At 35.1% G+C, this 14,611-nt stretch overlaps 1 protein-coding gene and 1 pseudogene across 1 annotated transcript; one reads left to right on the top strand and one right to left on the bottom strand.

The window, feature by feature from the left end:
* Positions 1–7,935: 7,935 nt before the first annotated feature.
* LOC114761262 (zinc-finger homeodomain protein 9-like) lies at positions 7,936–9,328 on the top strand. Its single transcript, XM_028950590.1, has one exon. It carries the CDS (start codon positions 8,172–8,174, stop codon positions 9,117–9,119), a length of 948 nt encoding a protein of 315 aa, XP_028806423.1. The 5' UTR covers positions 7,936–8,171; the 3' UTR covers positions 9,120–9,328.
* A 2,305-nt stretch (positions 9,329–11,633) lies between these two features.
* On the bottom strand, positions 11,634–12,321 carry LOC114761253 (gibberellin-regulated protein 4-like; annotated as a pseudogene).
* Positions 12,322–14,611: the final 2,290 nt, after the last annotated feature.

The following is a 14,611-nucleotide window of genomic DNA, read 5'->3' as shown; positions in this document are numbered from 1 at the left end:
TGAAAAAAAAAAGATTGGAATGCTGGGTGCCCCTTTACCCAACTTTAAATCTGGAAAGGAGTATAATTTATTTTATAACTTTTAATTTGGGTTTGTCTTAAAATTTAATATATTTTTTCAATATTATCTTTAATTATTTTTCTCTTATCATATTTCTTCACGCATTCTTTTTTATCTTTTATCTTATTTATTATAATGACATATTTAAAAACAAAAATTTATTTCTAACATATTTATTATTATCAACTAATTTTAACTAATTATTTATTATCTGTGAATTAGTTATTTAAAATTTATAATAACTATATAACTATTATGAATTATTTGTATTTGCGTTATTAAAATGTTTTCCTACTCAGTATTACTACCTCTAATCCATAATATAAGACTTTGTTTAACTTATTTTGATTTTAAATATAAGACCCCTATCTATTCAGTTTTTCATATTTGTGTATTTTTTTCTAAAGTAATCATTCTAACAATGATAATTCTAACCAATACACTTGATTAGCAAAAAAAAATTTTAGAAAAAATAATACCTATTTATTATAAATAACTAACTTAATTTTTTTTCAATCTCCTCAAATTAATCAACTACTCCCTCCGTTCCTTATTATAAGAGACAAATAACTAAATTATGTTGATAAAAAAACAGTTAAAATTAGTTAATGACAATTAATGTGTAAAAAGTATAATGTTTTTTCCAACAATGCCCCCATTAATAAGGAGAGAGAGTATGAGAGAGAATAATTAAATTATTAAAAGAAAGAGAAGTGAGAGGGAGAAAGAGTATGAGTTGGAGACAAAATAAATAGGGGTAAAATGGGAAATCAATACAAAAAAATAGAGACAACTTTTAAGTGTCTCTTATATATGAGAACATGCCATAAATATCAAATGTCTTTTATAATAAAGAACGGAAAAAGTAGTTTTTATAATTAATATCGAAGGTAGTATTAAGTAACCCCTCAGCCAACAGTGAAGTGCTCACCCACCCTTTTGTCCCCGAGAATAAATTTGGGTTTGAAATCCATCATCTAGGTTTTTAACTTTTGACTTTGATTTCTGAGTGGACGCCACGTGGCATTTTCTTTTGCGAGGTTCTCTTGTGTCTTCCCCAGTCCACTCTCCTCTTTTTATCTTTTGGATTTTATTACCCCTAATCCTAAATATAATAACTAATTAATTAATTTAAATATATTTAAAAAAATAAGTTAAATTAATTATTCATAATAAATAAGTGTTGTTTTTTAAAATATTTTTACTAATCAAATTTATTAGTTATAACTACTATTATTAGAAAGACCATATTATAAAACAATAGATAAATATGAGAGACAAAATAAATTGGGATCTTATATTTGAAATTAAAATAAAAGTTAAATAAAATCTTATATTAAAAACTAGAAACAGTAAATAGTGATGACTGGAGTATTGTTGGGGTGGTTAAGTAAGATGGACTCTATCGTCTTGATTAAAATTAGTCAGAAATGATAAATACGAAAAAAATAATTTATTTTTTAAAAACATTGTTATTTAGGAAAAATGAGGGTGTGAAAGAAACTAAGTAAAAAAATAACATGAAAAAGGATAAGTTGAAAAAAGAAGAAGAAGAGGAGGTAAATAATTAATTGAGAGTAGATGTAAAAAAAAAAGCAAATGTCTAAATATCCAGCTTGTTTGGTAAGGTGTTTTGGGGGACAAAAGTAACTTATAGGTATAATAAATCAGTTTATAAATCTAAAAGTTATTTATCACAGTTTTTGGCCAACCTGGCTAATGGATCAAAAACTTTTTTTTTTTTTAAGTATGATTGTAAAAACACTTAAAATTTATTTATGACTCATGTAAAATTATTTTTTTGGAATTAAAAGATATTTTTGTTCTTATGTTTATGTTATTTTTATGCTTCTCTTTATATATTCTTTATACTTTCTAATTAGTTTTTAGTTATTTATTTTTTATATTCTCTCAAGTAAAAATAATTTTAATATTATTTTTATTTTATATTTACACAAATTATGCAGAGCATATTATCTAGCTAACCATGTAATATTATTTGGTTCAAAAATTTTCACATTATTACTATTTATAATTTAAATATATTTTCTTCATTAAATATAACTTTTTCCTTTTTTAATGATTTAAAATTATTATATATGTAAATTTATATTTTTAATCATTTTTATTTTTAATAAAAGTTATACCCGTTTTGGTCATTCTACAAATTAAACTTACTTATTCAATCATAATTCAAACAATTTTTTTACTCTATAAACTAATTTTTATAAAAATCAATTCAAATATAAATCACATTATTTAATCTAACTTTTATCCAAATTGAAAATAAATTTTTTTCTGACTAATCCAGATAGACCCATTGTCTGATATTAAAAAAAGGGAAAATGACAAAAAAATGACTGTTAAAATTTGAAATGACAAAATGGGTATGCAAATAACTGAAATGACTAAATGGGCATCGGGTATCAATCTGGAATTTTGTCAATTCGGTAGAAAGACTAAAATGCCCTGAACCTCTCTGAAGATATGAACTGGATGAAAACAATAATATACCAGAAGAGAGAGAGAGAGAGAGCTGAGAAGACGAAGCTAGAGCAAGGGTCGAAATCTGGAAAGAGGGAAAAGGTAAGCAATTTTTCCGTTAAAACGCTAGTATCACTCGATTTCTTGACTCGCTTTGTTGCTGCATGCTCGAATGGGAATGGGTCTGTGCATGTAGAGGGTTTGGATGGAGAATTTGACTAGGACGAGGAGTGACGCGTCGGAAATGGAAAAATGGTGACAAACAGTAAGCATGAGGTGGTCAGTGTTGTTAAATTCATTAGTGAAATTGTAAAATCCTATATTTAAGTTGTCAATGGAGTAAGTAGGTGTGTGTGTGTGTGTGTTTTGGGTGTTTCGAAAGATAAATGAAATTGATTATTGGGGAACTAAAATATTGATTTATGCTTCTTTGTTGCAGGTTAGCAGGCTTTGATGACATCTGACATTGGGTCTAACATTGAGGAGTAATTGTTTTGGTGTAAATAGAATAGCTTTTGAACCCTTAATTTTTTTGGGAGAATAGTTGATAGAGAGGTTATCCTTTTTGTAAATGATGTTAACTGGGTATGATATGTTTGTAATCTGAATGACAAGGAAACATTAGGTGGTGGTTTAATCTTAATGTTAACTTGTCATTTGAATACAAGTTATGTAACTCCTGTCATAGGCGTACTGGTTTTTGGTAAATATTATCACTTGAGTAGTCAATTCCATTATACATGTAGTAAAGTCTGAATGTTAATATAAACATATTATGATGTTCTTCAGGTGTACTTGTATACTATTTTGTCAACACATTTTTACCATTTGCTTAATTCCTCCAAGGGAGATGGTGGAAGTTGCCAATGGGCATGACCGGAGTGGTTAATTTGATTACAAATGTTGTTATTCACATTACAAATGTTGTTATTATCATTAGCGGGGTAGTAAAATTGATTGAAAATAGATGTTATTTGGGTTTAAAAGAAATGAGTTAACAAATGGCAATAGCGAGATAGTAACTCATATTACAAAAGTTGTAATTCATGTTACAAATATTATCATTATCATTATTTGGGTAGTAAAATTGGCTCCAAATACATGTTAAATTCATTTCACATTAACCAGTTGCAAATGGCAATAGCGAAATTGTAACTCTCATTACAAAAGTTGTAATTCACATTACAAATGTTGTCATTATCATTATCGGGAGTGTGAAATTAGCTCCAAATATATATTACTTGGGTTTGAAATAAACGAGTTGTAAATGGCAATAGCGAGATGATAACTCTCATTACAAAAATTATAATTCATATTACAAATGTTGTCATTATTATTATCGGAGTAGTGAAATTAGCTCCAAATACATGTTTCTTTGGTTTAAAATAAACGAGTTGCAAATGGCAATACGGAAGTGGTCACTTTCATTACGAATGTTGTTAATCCCATTACATGTGTAGTGAAATTTGGGTCCAAATAGATGTAATTTGGGGTACAAATAATTGAGTTACAAATGCCATGACAGAAGTTACAACTTTCATTATGCATGCTGTAATTATCATTACTTGTTTAGTGAAATTATTCCAAAAAAAATTTAAATTAAGCCAACAAATATCATAACTTACAACCTACAACTATAAGTCAAGTATTTTGACAATATCTGAACACTACTTTCACAAAACATTTCAACTAGCAGTAATATATAATCTGTAAATTATTTTCACTTTTATAACATGCTAATATATAATTCAGATTCATTAAATAGTCTCTGAACACTATTATATCAGCTTCTAAATTTCCAAAACTTGAATCCCGCAACCTCAAGTATTAATAGCCCCAGCAGCAATAAACACACACACATGCTTGTAAGATGACATGCCATAGCTACTCACTATCCTAATAATGATAATAACAACATTTGTAATGTGAATAACAGCATTTGTAATCAAATTAACCACTCCGGTCATGCCCATTGACAACTTCCACCATCTCCCTTGGAAGAATTAAGCAAATGGTAAAATGTGTTGACAAAATAGCATACAAGTACACCTGAAGAAAATCATAATATGTTTATATTAACATTCAAACTTTACTACATGTATAATGGAATTGACTACTCAAGTGATAATATTTACCAAAAACCAGTACGCCTATGACAGAAGTTACATAACTTGTATTCAAATGACAAGTTAACATTAAGATTAAACCACCACCTAATGTTTCCTTGTCATTCAGATTATAAACATATCCTACCCAGTTAACATCGTTTACAAAAAAGATAACCTCTCTATCAACTATTCTCCCAAAAAAATTAAGGGTTCAAAAGCTATTCTATTTACACCAAAACAATTACTCCTCAATGTTAGACCCAATGTTAGATGTCATCAAAGCCTGCTAACCTGCAACAAAGAAGCATAAATCAATATTTTAGTTCCCCAATAATCAATTTCATTTATCTTTCGAAACACCCAAAACACACACACACACACCTACTTACTCCATTGACAACTTAAATATAGGATTTTACAATTTCACTAATGAATTTAACAACACTGACCACCTCATGCTTACTGTTTGTCACCATTTTTCCATTTCCGACGCGTTACTCCTTGTCCTGGTCAAATTCTTCATCCAAACCCTCTACACTCACAGACCCATTCCCATTCGAGCATGCAGCAACAAAGCGAGTCAAGAAATCGGGTGATACTAGCGTTTTAACGGAAAAATTACTTACCTTTTCCCTCTTTCCAGATTTCGACTCTTGCTCTAGCTTCGTCTTCTCAGCTCTCTCTCTCTCTTCTGGTATATTATTGTTTTCATCCAGTTCATATCTTCAGAGAGGTTCAGGGCATTTTAGTCTTTCTACTGAATTGACAAAATCCCATATTGATACCCCATGTCCATTTAGTCATTTCAGTTATTTGCATACTCATTTTGTTATTTCAAATTTCAACAGTCATTTTTTTTTGTCATTTTCCCTTAAAAAAAAGAAGAAAAAAAAAAGCATATCATTTCATAGAAACACTTCTTTTTTTCTTGTCAAAGTATAGGTATCTTCTTATTGAAAATAATTTTATTTGAGGCATTATCCGATATTAAATTTTAACACCTCTTCTAATAAGGATTTAAATCTTAATTTGTGAGGGATTAGTTACTTCTATTAAATCCAATCCCGTTACTCCTATTCGAAACTCCTCTTATAGACGAGAACAAAAAGAGCACGAAGTTGCCAATGCGTCCTCGTATGATGGCTAAGCGGATAAGTCCATTTCCATTTGTTTTCGAGTCCCAGTAAGTAACCAAACAATACTATTATCCATACAGTTCTATATATAAAATAAATTTTTTTAATATTATTTATAAATCATTTTATTAAATTCTTAGTAGTATAAGTATACTTTTTTGTCATTAATTTATTATTACGTTGATAATTATTTTTTTCGAAAGACATATATATTAAAAACAAATAAAGTTAAAAAATTATTATGTTTTAACAGATAGTTAATACGATTTAAAGTTTTTCTTATTCTATGTAAAACATGTTGAAAGTTTCTTATAAATAGAAATAAAACTATAAGAATATTGTAATGAGTGCACTGCAATGTAAAAATATACTTTCATACAGATCAAGGTAAAAGTCTTCTCATATTTTTACTTTTTTTAAGTAACCAAAAAACAATACTTTTTTTTGTTATTCATTTATTATAGTATAAATAGTTTTTTTTTAATGTGGATATATTAAATAGAGATAAAGTTGAAAAATTGTTATATTTTAATAGAGAGTTAATGCAGTTTAAGATTTTTATTGTTGTGTCTGAAATATATTAAAAATACCTTATAAATACGACAAAAAATATTATAATAAGTGCATGGTAATATAAAAACATGATTTCAGACCAATCAAGACAAAATTTTTATCATATTTTTACTTTTCCTAAGTAACCAAACAACACTATTTGATTTTTTTGTGACAACACTACTTCATAATAAATGCACAGCAAAATACACACACGTATATCTTAGCTGAAATTTTATTTTTTTTTGTTGCCAGACAAAATTTTGAATTTAAGTTTATGAATATTTGGTTTTTATGATATACTCCCTCCCATTTTTTTTTATAGAAGACCTTATTAACTAAATTAAGTGATTCAAAAAAAGTTAAAATTAGTTAATTTGAGATTTTATAATATTTGGTAAGAACACATTTAATATTCAAATGCTCTTAATCCGAATGTTATGAAAACGATGAAAACAATTCGAATTTTGAGATTTTAAAATAAAAAGACTGAAAAGAGTATTATTTATGAAGCCCAACTCTAACTGATATGAGACTTTTTAACATTTAATTCTGGTTTATTTACATTTATACATCGTAGAACTAAAAATACTAAATCTCTTATATTAAGATGTATTAAAAAAAAAATCCATTGAGTTCCATTGCCAGAGAAGTCGGAACTCTGCTGTTTTTTTTTGGGGGGGGGGGGGGTTTAAAAGAGACAAGGGGGATTTTCTTCTCACCCCACATGTATGTTTAAGAGGGTACGAGTACAAAAAATTTAAAATTTTACTGTTCTGAAAAGTTATTTATCTTATTCAAAATATACAAATTATTTTATAGTATAATTTATATTACATAATAAATCTTATATTTAGGATAAGAGTATTTCCCGGATAAATAACTTTACATGTGTGCACATAAATTAACACATCAAAAGACAGAATTATTGCTACGATCATCGTCATCATCTCAACATTTCCATTTAACTGAGAGGCTACTTCCTATCTTCTCACTTCCTAGAAATACTTAAGAAACATTTTCAATAAGAAAGGACCATAATTACCTGGAGCTGCGATTTTTCTTGCCGCTAGTCCTGTTTTATAGGAATATTGAGAAAACATGAACCTACTTATTTATTTGCCAACGCCGGCTCAGGCATATCACCGTTATCAAATCGGAAGGGGTGGGCGTAAAAAAAAAACAAAAGAAAAGAAAATGAAGAGGGTTCAATGATTTTTACTGGGAAAGCTGTGGGTGGGGGACTGGCAACTTCACCAAATTTGGATGCGAAACAGTAAATGGTTCAGAACTGCAGGCTCCTCCAACCCCATGCAAGGAACTACCCCACAGTCAACTCCGCACTGACCCCCTCATTATTGCCTTTCATATACTCCCCCGTTCTCTTTTCCTCTCCCCCTTCTCATTCCCTTCCTTATTCTCATTTCCCAATTCCAATCCCTCCCTTCAATTCCCGTTTCTATTTCCCATTCCCTTCCCACTTCTTCTCTTCTTCATCCGCCACTTCTATTTCCCCGTTCCTCTCCCTCTAACCCCCTGTGGGGTCCCCCGCCTAACTACATATTAGAACCAGGGTTAAAAAAACCCCAGGTGGTTAAGAAGCACAACCACATAACCCTGATTCCTATTATCAACAGTCATCTCCCTCCTCCTCCTCCCTCGTCTTCTTCCGAGCTTCACTGCTCCAATTACTTTACTTTCCCACATAATCAAAACACTCGCTCCGCGAACCACTGTGCTATAGATTCCTATCCTGGACAAAAGCCTAACCCTAATGACCCCTTAAACCCGCGCATAGATTTTGCTTTTGAGGACCCTGGATGTTCGGGCCATGGACTTAACCTCCACCGCTCTCAACCACATCGCCGCCTCCAATTCTACCGGTGCCAAATCCCCAGAACATGACGGTGAAATTCCGACCCGGATCCAGCCCGCACCGGTAAAGTCCTTGTCATTCTCCAACGGCGTCCTGAAGCGCCACCAGCCCCACCACAAACATCCCGTGCCGGTCACCTATAAAGAATGCTTGAAAAACCATGCAGCCAGCTTGGGAGGCCACGCGCTCGACGGTTGCGGCGAGTTCATGCCTTCTCCCAGTGCCAATTCTGCCGACCCCAGCTCCATCAAATGCGCCGCCTGCGGCTGCCACCGCAATTTTCATCGCCGTGAGCCCGAGGAGCCCGTTTCCACCGCAACCCACGTCATCGAGTATCAGCCCCACCATCGGCACCACCCTCCGCCACCCCCGCCGTTCCAAGCCCCGAATCGGAGCCCCAATTCAGCTTCCCCACCCCCGATCTCATCTTCCTACTACCCCTCCGCACCCCACGTGCTCCTGGCCCTCTCTGCTGGTTTACCGATCCATCCGGAGAGTACGGCTGGTCCGGCCAGTGCTTTGGGCACGCCGACTTTGAATTCTAGGAAGCGGTTCAGGACCAAGTTCACCCAAGAGCAGAAGGACAAAATGTACCAGTTCGCTGAGAGGGTGGGGTGGAAGATGCAGAAGAGAGACGAGGACTTGGTGCAGGAGTTCTGCCACGAGGTCGGGGTTGATAGAGGTGTTTTGAAGGTTTGGATGCACAATAATAAGAACACTCTGGGGAAGAAAGACGCGATGAATGGGAATATAAACGTTCTCGAGTTAGACCAAGACAACAATCACGAGAATGGAATCACCCGTAACAACAACAACAACGGCAGCACCCAGGATCCGAATCATCACTGCCAGAACGATAGCGGGGCAAACGCCGGTACTAACGGGTCGTCTTCATCTTCTTAATCTTCGGTGGAGATTAAGGAGGAAAATAATATATTAGATAGAGCAAGCTGGTATCAGTTAATTAGTCGTTTCTTTCTCTTTCTCTTTCATTTTTCCCCCCCTCCTTTTTGTTTAGCTTTTATTAATGAGATTATGAATTACCAAGTTAAGGATATTTAACGTGAGTGACATCTATATCCAGAAGGAATTTATTTTCAGGGTTTCTGCTATTCTTTTGCCGCTCGAATGGTTCATATGGAAATTGGTAGATTTGAGTTCTAACCCCTTTGCTCCTTCTCGCCCAGTTTTGGGTCGGCTTTGCCAGAAAGTGTTGTTACGGGGATTTTATAAGGGGGAGTCGGTTTTGAACTGGGCTACGCCATTCTTTAGTGAATGAACAATGAAGCAAAATAGATGAGGGAAGGTGTATTTAAATTAACCTAATCTATTAGGAACTAGGAAGTGTCTTAAAATGCAAGGTTTTTGGCATTCCCGATGACATCCGATAAAGTGATGGACGAATTAATTAATAGGGAAAGTTTTGATTAGGGATGGGAACGAGAACCAATGATTCCAAAAGACACCATATTATTTTAACTGGTGCCTTGTGTTATTCTTTCCATCTGCATGCTTTTGTACTCGGGGGTTGTAAGGCTTGTTGGGTTTATGTTATTTTATTAGTAGTTTGGGCGAATCTAATCCTTACGATTTACTGGAAGGTGGTCTCTGAAAGCATGGTAATCTAATCTTAATATTTATATATCAAGCAACGGGAGGGTGGGGGAATTTGGGCACTTTTCCTTATAAGGGAAGTAGATGATCGCTTTGCTATATTTAATTATTTGATTCTGGAAAGCGAGCAGATGGTTCATGTAATTGAGAATGTGGGAATTAAAATATTGTTTCGTTGACACTGGGGGTGTTATCGGCTTGCGGTCCTTTCAGTTATATGTCGTCCGGAGGCGAGATTAATTAGTTATAAATATATATTGTCAAATTTTTTTTTAAAAAATGATTTGTTAATAACGAGTGGGTTAAATTTGTTTTATTTAGACATAATGTAAAAAATTTAAGGAATTACATTAATTTTAAGTAATGAGTAATGTGTTTTATTCATCTCTAATCGTAAGTTTATGATAGGCCTATACCAGATGTATAGAGGAAGAGGGGGTCCAGTCCAGGTTGTTTGAGTAAATCAGTAATTTCGTTACTGTTGTGGTACTGTGCAGGGCAGAGGGCAGGTTTGATGTCCCTAGCCACTGGGCTCAGGCTCGGATAGGCCTTTCGTCCTTAATTGCCTCTAATTCAGAAATATCAGTACGGTTTGATATTAAGATTTCTCTCAATTTCCACTCGAGTCCCGATTGTACGGTACCTTTCACTGTTGTTTTGAACTTTGATCGACGGCTTTGCGGTAATTTTCCCTTCAAAAATGTTCAGATAGAATACTGAAATTACAGAACAATAAGAGTTGGACGGTATATTGGGTTTTTTTTTTTTTTTTAATCAAGGGTAACTCAAGTCAGTGGTTGAATTTGGTGATTTTTCCCAGTGCGCTGCATAAAATTAGGGTTCAAGAAAGTGATACGGAGTGGATCTGCGTCATGCTTCGGAGGGTCGAATATAATCCAAAAATAACGCTAGATTTGTATAACAGTGCCCTTATCTTTGTGTTGATTCCCAAATTCCCAAACCCATCTTTATCCTATGATTAAGAAGGCTAGATTCTGATTAGCCAGTGTGGTACGCAGCACTTTTCCTAATAATACAAACCTAGCTTAACACGGGAGTTATCTCCCATCATCCAAAGTCAATAAAGTTGATTAAACCTTGCATTCAAAAAAAAAAAAGTTGATTAAACCCCATATTAAGGCACATTTCTGCCCCTGCCACCACAAATCACACGCTATTCCCAGACGTGACCCCCCGAATTACCCGATTAGACACATCAACTTTCCAATTTCTTAATCCCACCCATAATCCTATTCCTCTGTCTAAATCAAGAGCTTCAATCATTCTCAGCAGAACCCAACAGGCTTATTTAGTCTTAGACTTTAGTACTCTGTTTCTGCTGTTACAACGTGCGTGCACGTTATCCTCAACAGTGCACCTGCCTACGCAGGGACCCCCCCCTTTTTTTTTGTTAAACATAAAATCCGAGCCAACTTCCACGGGATGAAAGTCTTATTATTATTACTATTATCAAACATTAGGCGCGAGCACTGGCTATTATGCGTGCTGACATGTATCATCAACACCGAAATCAAAATGATTGTGTCAAATGACGCTTTGGTCCCCTCATTAATGATAGAGACGGAGTGCCCTGTTTTGGCGTTTATCTATCTTGGGGACTAGTAATTGAACTGCGGAGTATGGGAAACTAGCTTCTCTCTCTTTTTTGCTTATCATCGGCGGCGGTCGTTTACCACTTTACCCCCCAAGCTGCATCGTATTTTTCAGTGTAATTGTTAGTGTATTAAACATTTTAAAATGACTGAAGAGGTACAAATAATTTTGTAAGAGAGAGGGTAAGGTTTAAGGGCATTTGGGTCCTCCCTCCTTGGTCTTCCCAGTTGTTGTAGCAAGGGCGCACAGCTTTGTTGCCATAATGGTCAGGACTCAGGAGGCACACACAGGCATTTCCGGCAGCACTTCTGACGGAAGAACATGCACGCTTTGTGGTACTGTGTTTTCTTGCACCTCCTTGAGCATTCTGATGGGCATTCTGCTCTCCAGTTTCATTGTTATGCTCACGCTCTCAATCATATATTTATATATATGTGCACACACAAACACATATAGGCGTAAAAAACAAAGCACATTACTGAAGCAAAAAACTTAGCTAACTTACCGGAGCTCTTGAGACTGCCGGGTCCAAATTTTTTCTGCAAGCAGAACACTAGGTCCAAACTTAACCCCATCGTCAAGAAAACGAAGAATGGAAGTGGAGTGGATAATTCGTTAGGGAACGTTAATTACCTTGTCATCGTAGTGGTGGCCTCCGTGCCCATGAGAAGCCATGCCCTGTATGAGTGGTAATATATGAGGGATGATCGCACCATTGAATCTCCAGCAGTAATTAATATCCAGATCCGAACAAAAGAATAAAAGGTGGTGCTTTTTATGTATGAGAGTAGCTAGAGATAGAGAGAGACGAAATCATTGTTTGAAGCATGGAAATAAGCACGAGGACCAAGATCAGTGCTGCGAGAAACCTAGCCATTGTCACCCTCCAGGAAGAGGATAGCTGAAACTTGACGTAATCAGAGGGAAGGCGAAATGGAGGGAAAGCATCAATCTGATCAGAAGTGTATGATATATATACATTTAGGTTGGGAGAAGAGAGAGGGTCAGAAGTTATTGGGCATCCTCAAGGATGCGGAAGGTGTTAAAGGTGTAAGTAGAGTGCGAAAGTGGTGTGGGGTCGTAACTGAAGAAGGATGGGTTCTTCTTTGATCATTCTATCAAACTTTACACTGGCCAGCCATCGAAGACATCTGTTTGGCAGTTGCATTGAAGCCTTGAAGGCATATTGAGGCGGGTTAGTTAAGCCGTTGGGGATAAAGCAGGCAGCTGAATATTGAAAAGAGATGCATTGAATGAGACGAGAGAAGTTAAAAGGAAAGAGATGATGTGATTGTATTGCAACATCAGAGACATAGAGAGAGAGAGAGAGAGAGAGCGAGGGGAAAGGGGAGGGGGCGTGACATGTGAAGAATGAGAGGCAGGGAAACTCTTGGGTAACAATTGGATGGGGTGGGGTTTTGCTCACTTCGTTTTTGAATGTGTTGTTTAAAGGTTTCATTTTACATCAAAAAGAGGGAGCAGGAATGGAGTTTGAAAAAGGCACAGGGAGACGTCTTGGGTAACAACTTAAATAAGTTAGATGAGCCTTAAGGAGAGAGTGATGAATATTAATGGGGTTGGGCTCTCATTAAATGCAAACCCATTCAATTCCCAAATTTGCTTGCCAAACCCCATCCAAGAGTAGTAAATACCTTACCTACGCCAAACACAACTTAAATGTGTTCACAAACTTATGCCTCTTATGCATTTAATTCCCATCCTTTTTGTACCCAAGGAAAAAAAAATCCCCATTCTTCCCTTTCTTACACATCACAGAATTCCTCCTCCTCTTCCGCTTTTTTTTTTTAAATTTTTTTTGTGTGCTAACACGGGAGGAAGGTGCCCATCCAATCCTCAAATACGTCCAGCCTTTTATAGTTCACACACACACACACACACAAAAAATATATGCATATATATATATATATTCATCTATTTCAACAGATGATTATTGCCCCCGGCCCACATCTATCTATTATCCCGTATAGTAACTAAAGCCCATCTTACTGTTCAGGCCCCGTTCATCCCGCATAACATCACAGCCGAGCTTCCCAAGAATGGCAAATAAAAATTCGTCCATGCTGTAATGCGGGCGCATCCAAGACGGGGAAATTAAGAAGGTGGTGAAAATACCTATGTGAAATGTGTGTAATATTGAAACTGAATTACACACTGCTATGAAATTGCATGCATGTCATTTGTCTAAAAGAACAGAGTTTTGTGCTGTCTTAATCGGAGATTACGAGGGCGGTGCCATGGAGAAGACAGTAATTCAGGTGGTTTGGCCGCATCCATCATACTGCTCACAACTTCTAAGCAATCTCCTGCATCGCCCCCTCGGAAGCATGCCTATACACGCATCTTATACAACCTTCGGTTTTAATTATAAAACTTTATTTATAAACTATAAATAATGTCTTATAATCAGGACCGAAGATAGTGTTACATAAGGAAACTGCCTGTGAGTGTAGTGACATTATTGCCCTCCTCATTACTTGTTTCCCTCTAGACTCTGATTTTCTTTTCATTTTTCTTTTTGGGGCCAGCCTCTAGATCTATGAGCGTGCCAGCGTGGGGTTGAGACTTGAGAGTGAGGATTAGGTATATTTGTCAGACGCCATTTATTGTGCACAATGAAGGGTGAGGAGATATTTGGAGGCCTGTTTCACCCTTCGTGGGCCTCTCATTCTCCCCCCTTTCACTGCGCCCGCAGAAATTACCTCACCCAAATGCTGACAAATATTACCCAACCTGCTGGGCTTCTATCATTAAAGCCCAATAAATTGTCCTGTCTTGAGAGGGACAGACAGCTCACAGGAATCCAGCCTTATAATTAATGCCCCCTTTTTCCATGGTCGAATATGCTTTTACCATTACTGTACTGCTCCTGTTGTTAATATATGACATTTCTAATTAAGAAAAGTATTTGAAAATAATGCTATCTCCAATTCTTAATATAATATCCAGTTAATTGATTTAAAAAGATTAAGAAATTTACCAAATTGCTTACCTACTATCTCTCGTTCTTAATATAAGAGCTAGTTGATTAATTTAAGTAAATTAAGTAAACTAGTTAAGATAGTTATTTGTAATAAATATGTATTATTTTTTTAAAAATATCTTTGTTAATCAAGTCTATTAGCTAAAACTACTATTATCACAAAGAC

Source organism: Neltuma alba, unplaced genomic scaffold (assembly GCF_004799145.2).
Source record: "Neltuma alba isolate B1F8T4 unplaced genomic scaffold, ASM479914v2 tig00011113_pilon, whole genome shotgun sequence".
NCBI classification, from domain to species: domain Eukaryota; kingdom Viridiplantae; phylum Streptophyta; class Magnoliopsida; order Fabales; family Fabaceae; genus Neltuma; species Neltuma alba.
Note: the sequence above shows the minus strand (reverse complement) of the source record. Positions and strands in the feature narration are given on the sequence as shown.

What these genes read in the sequence shown, in the direction of transcription:
- LOC114761262 (XM_028950590.1), top strand. Translation starts at nt 8,172, where the DNA reads ATGGACTTAACCTCCACCGCTCTCAACCACATCGCCGCCTCCAATTCT.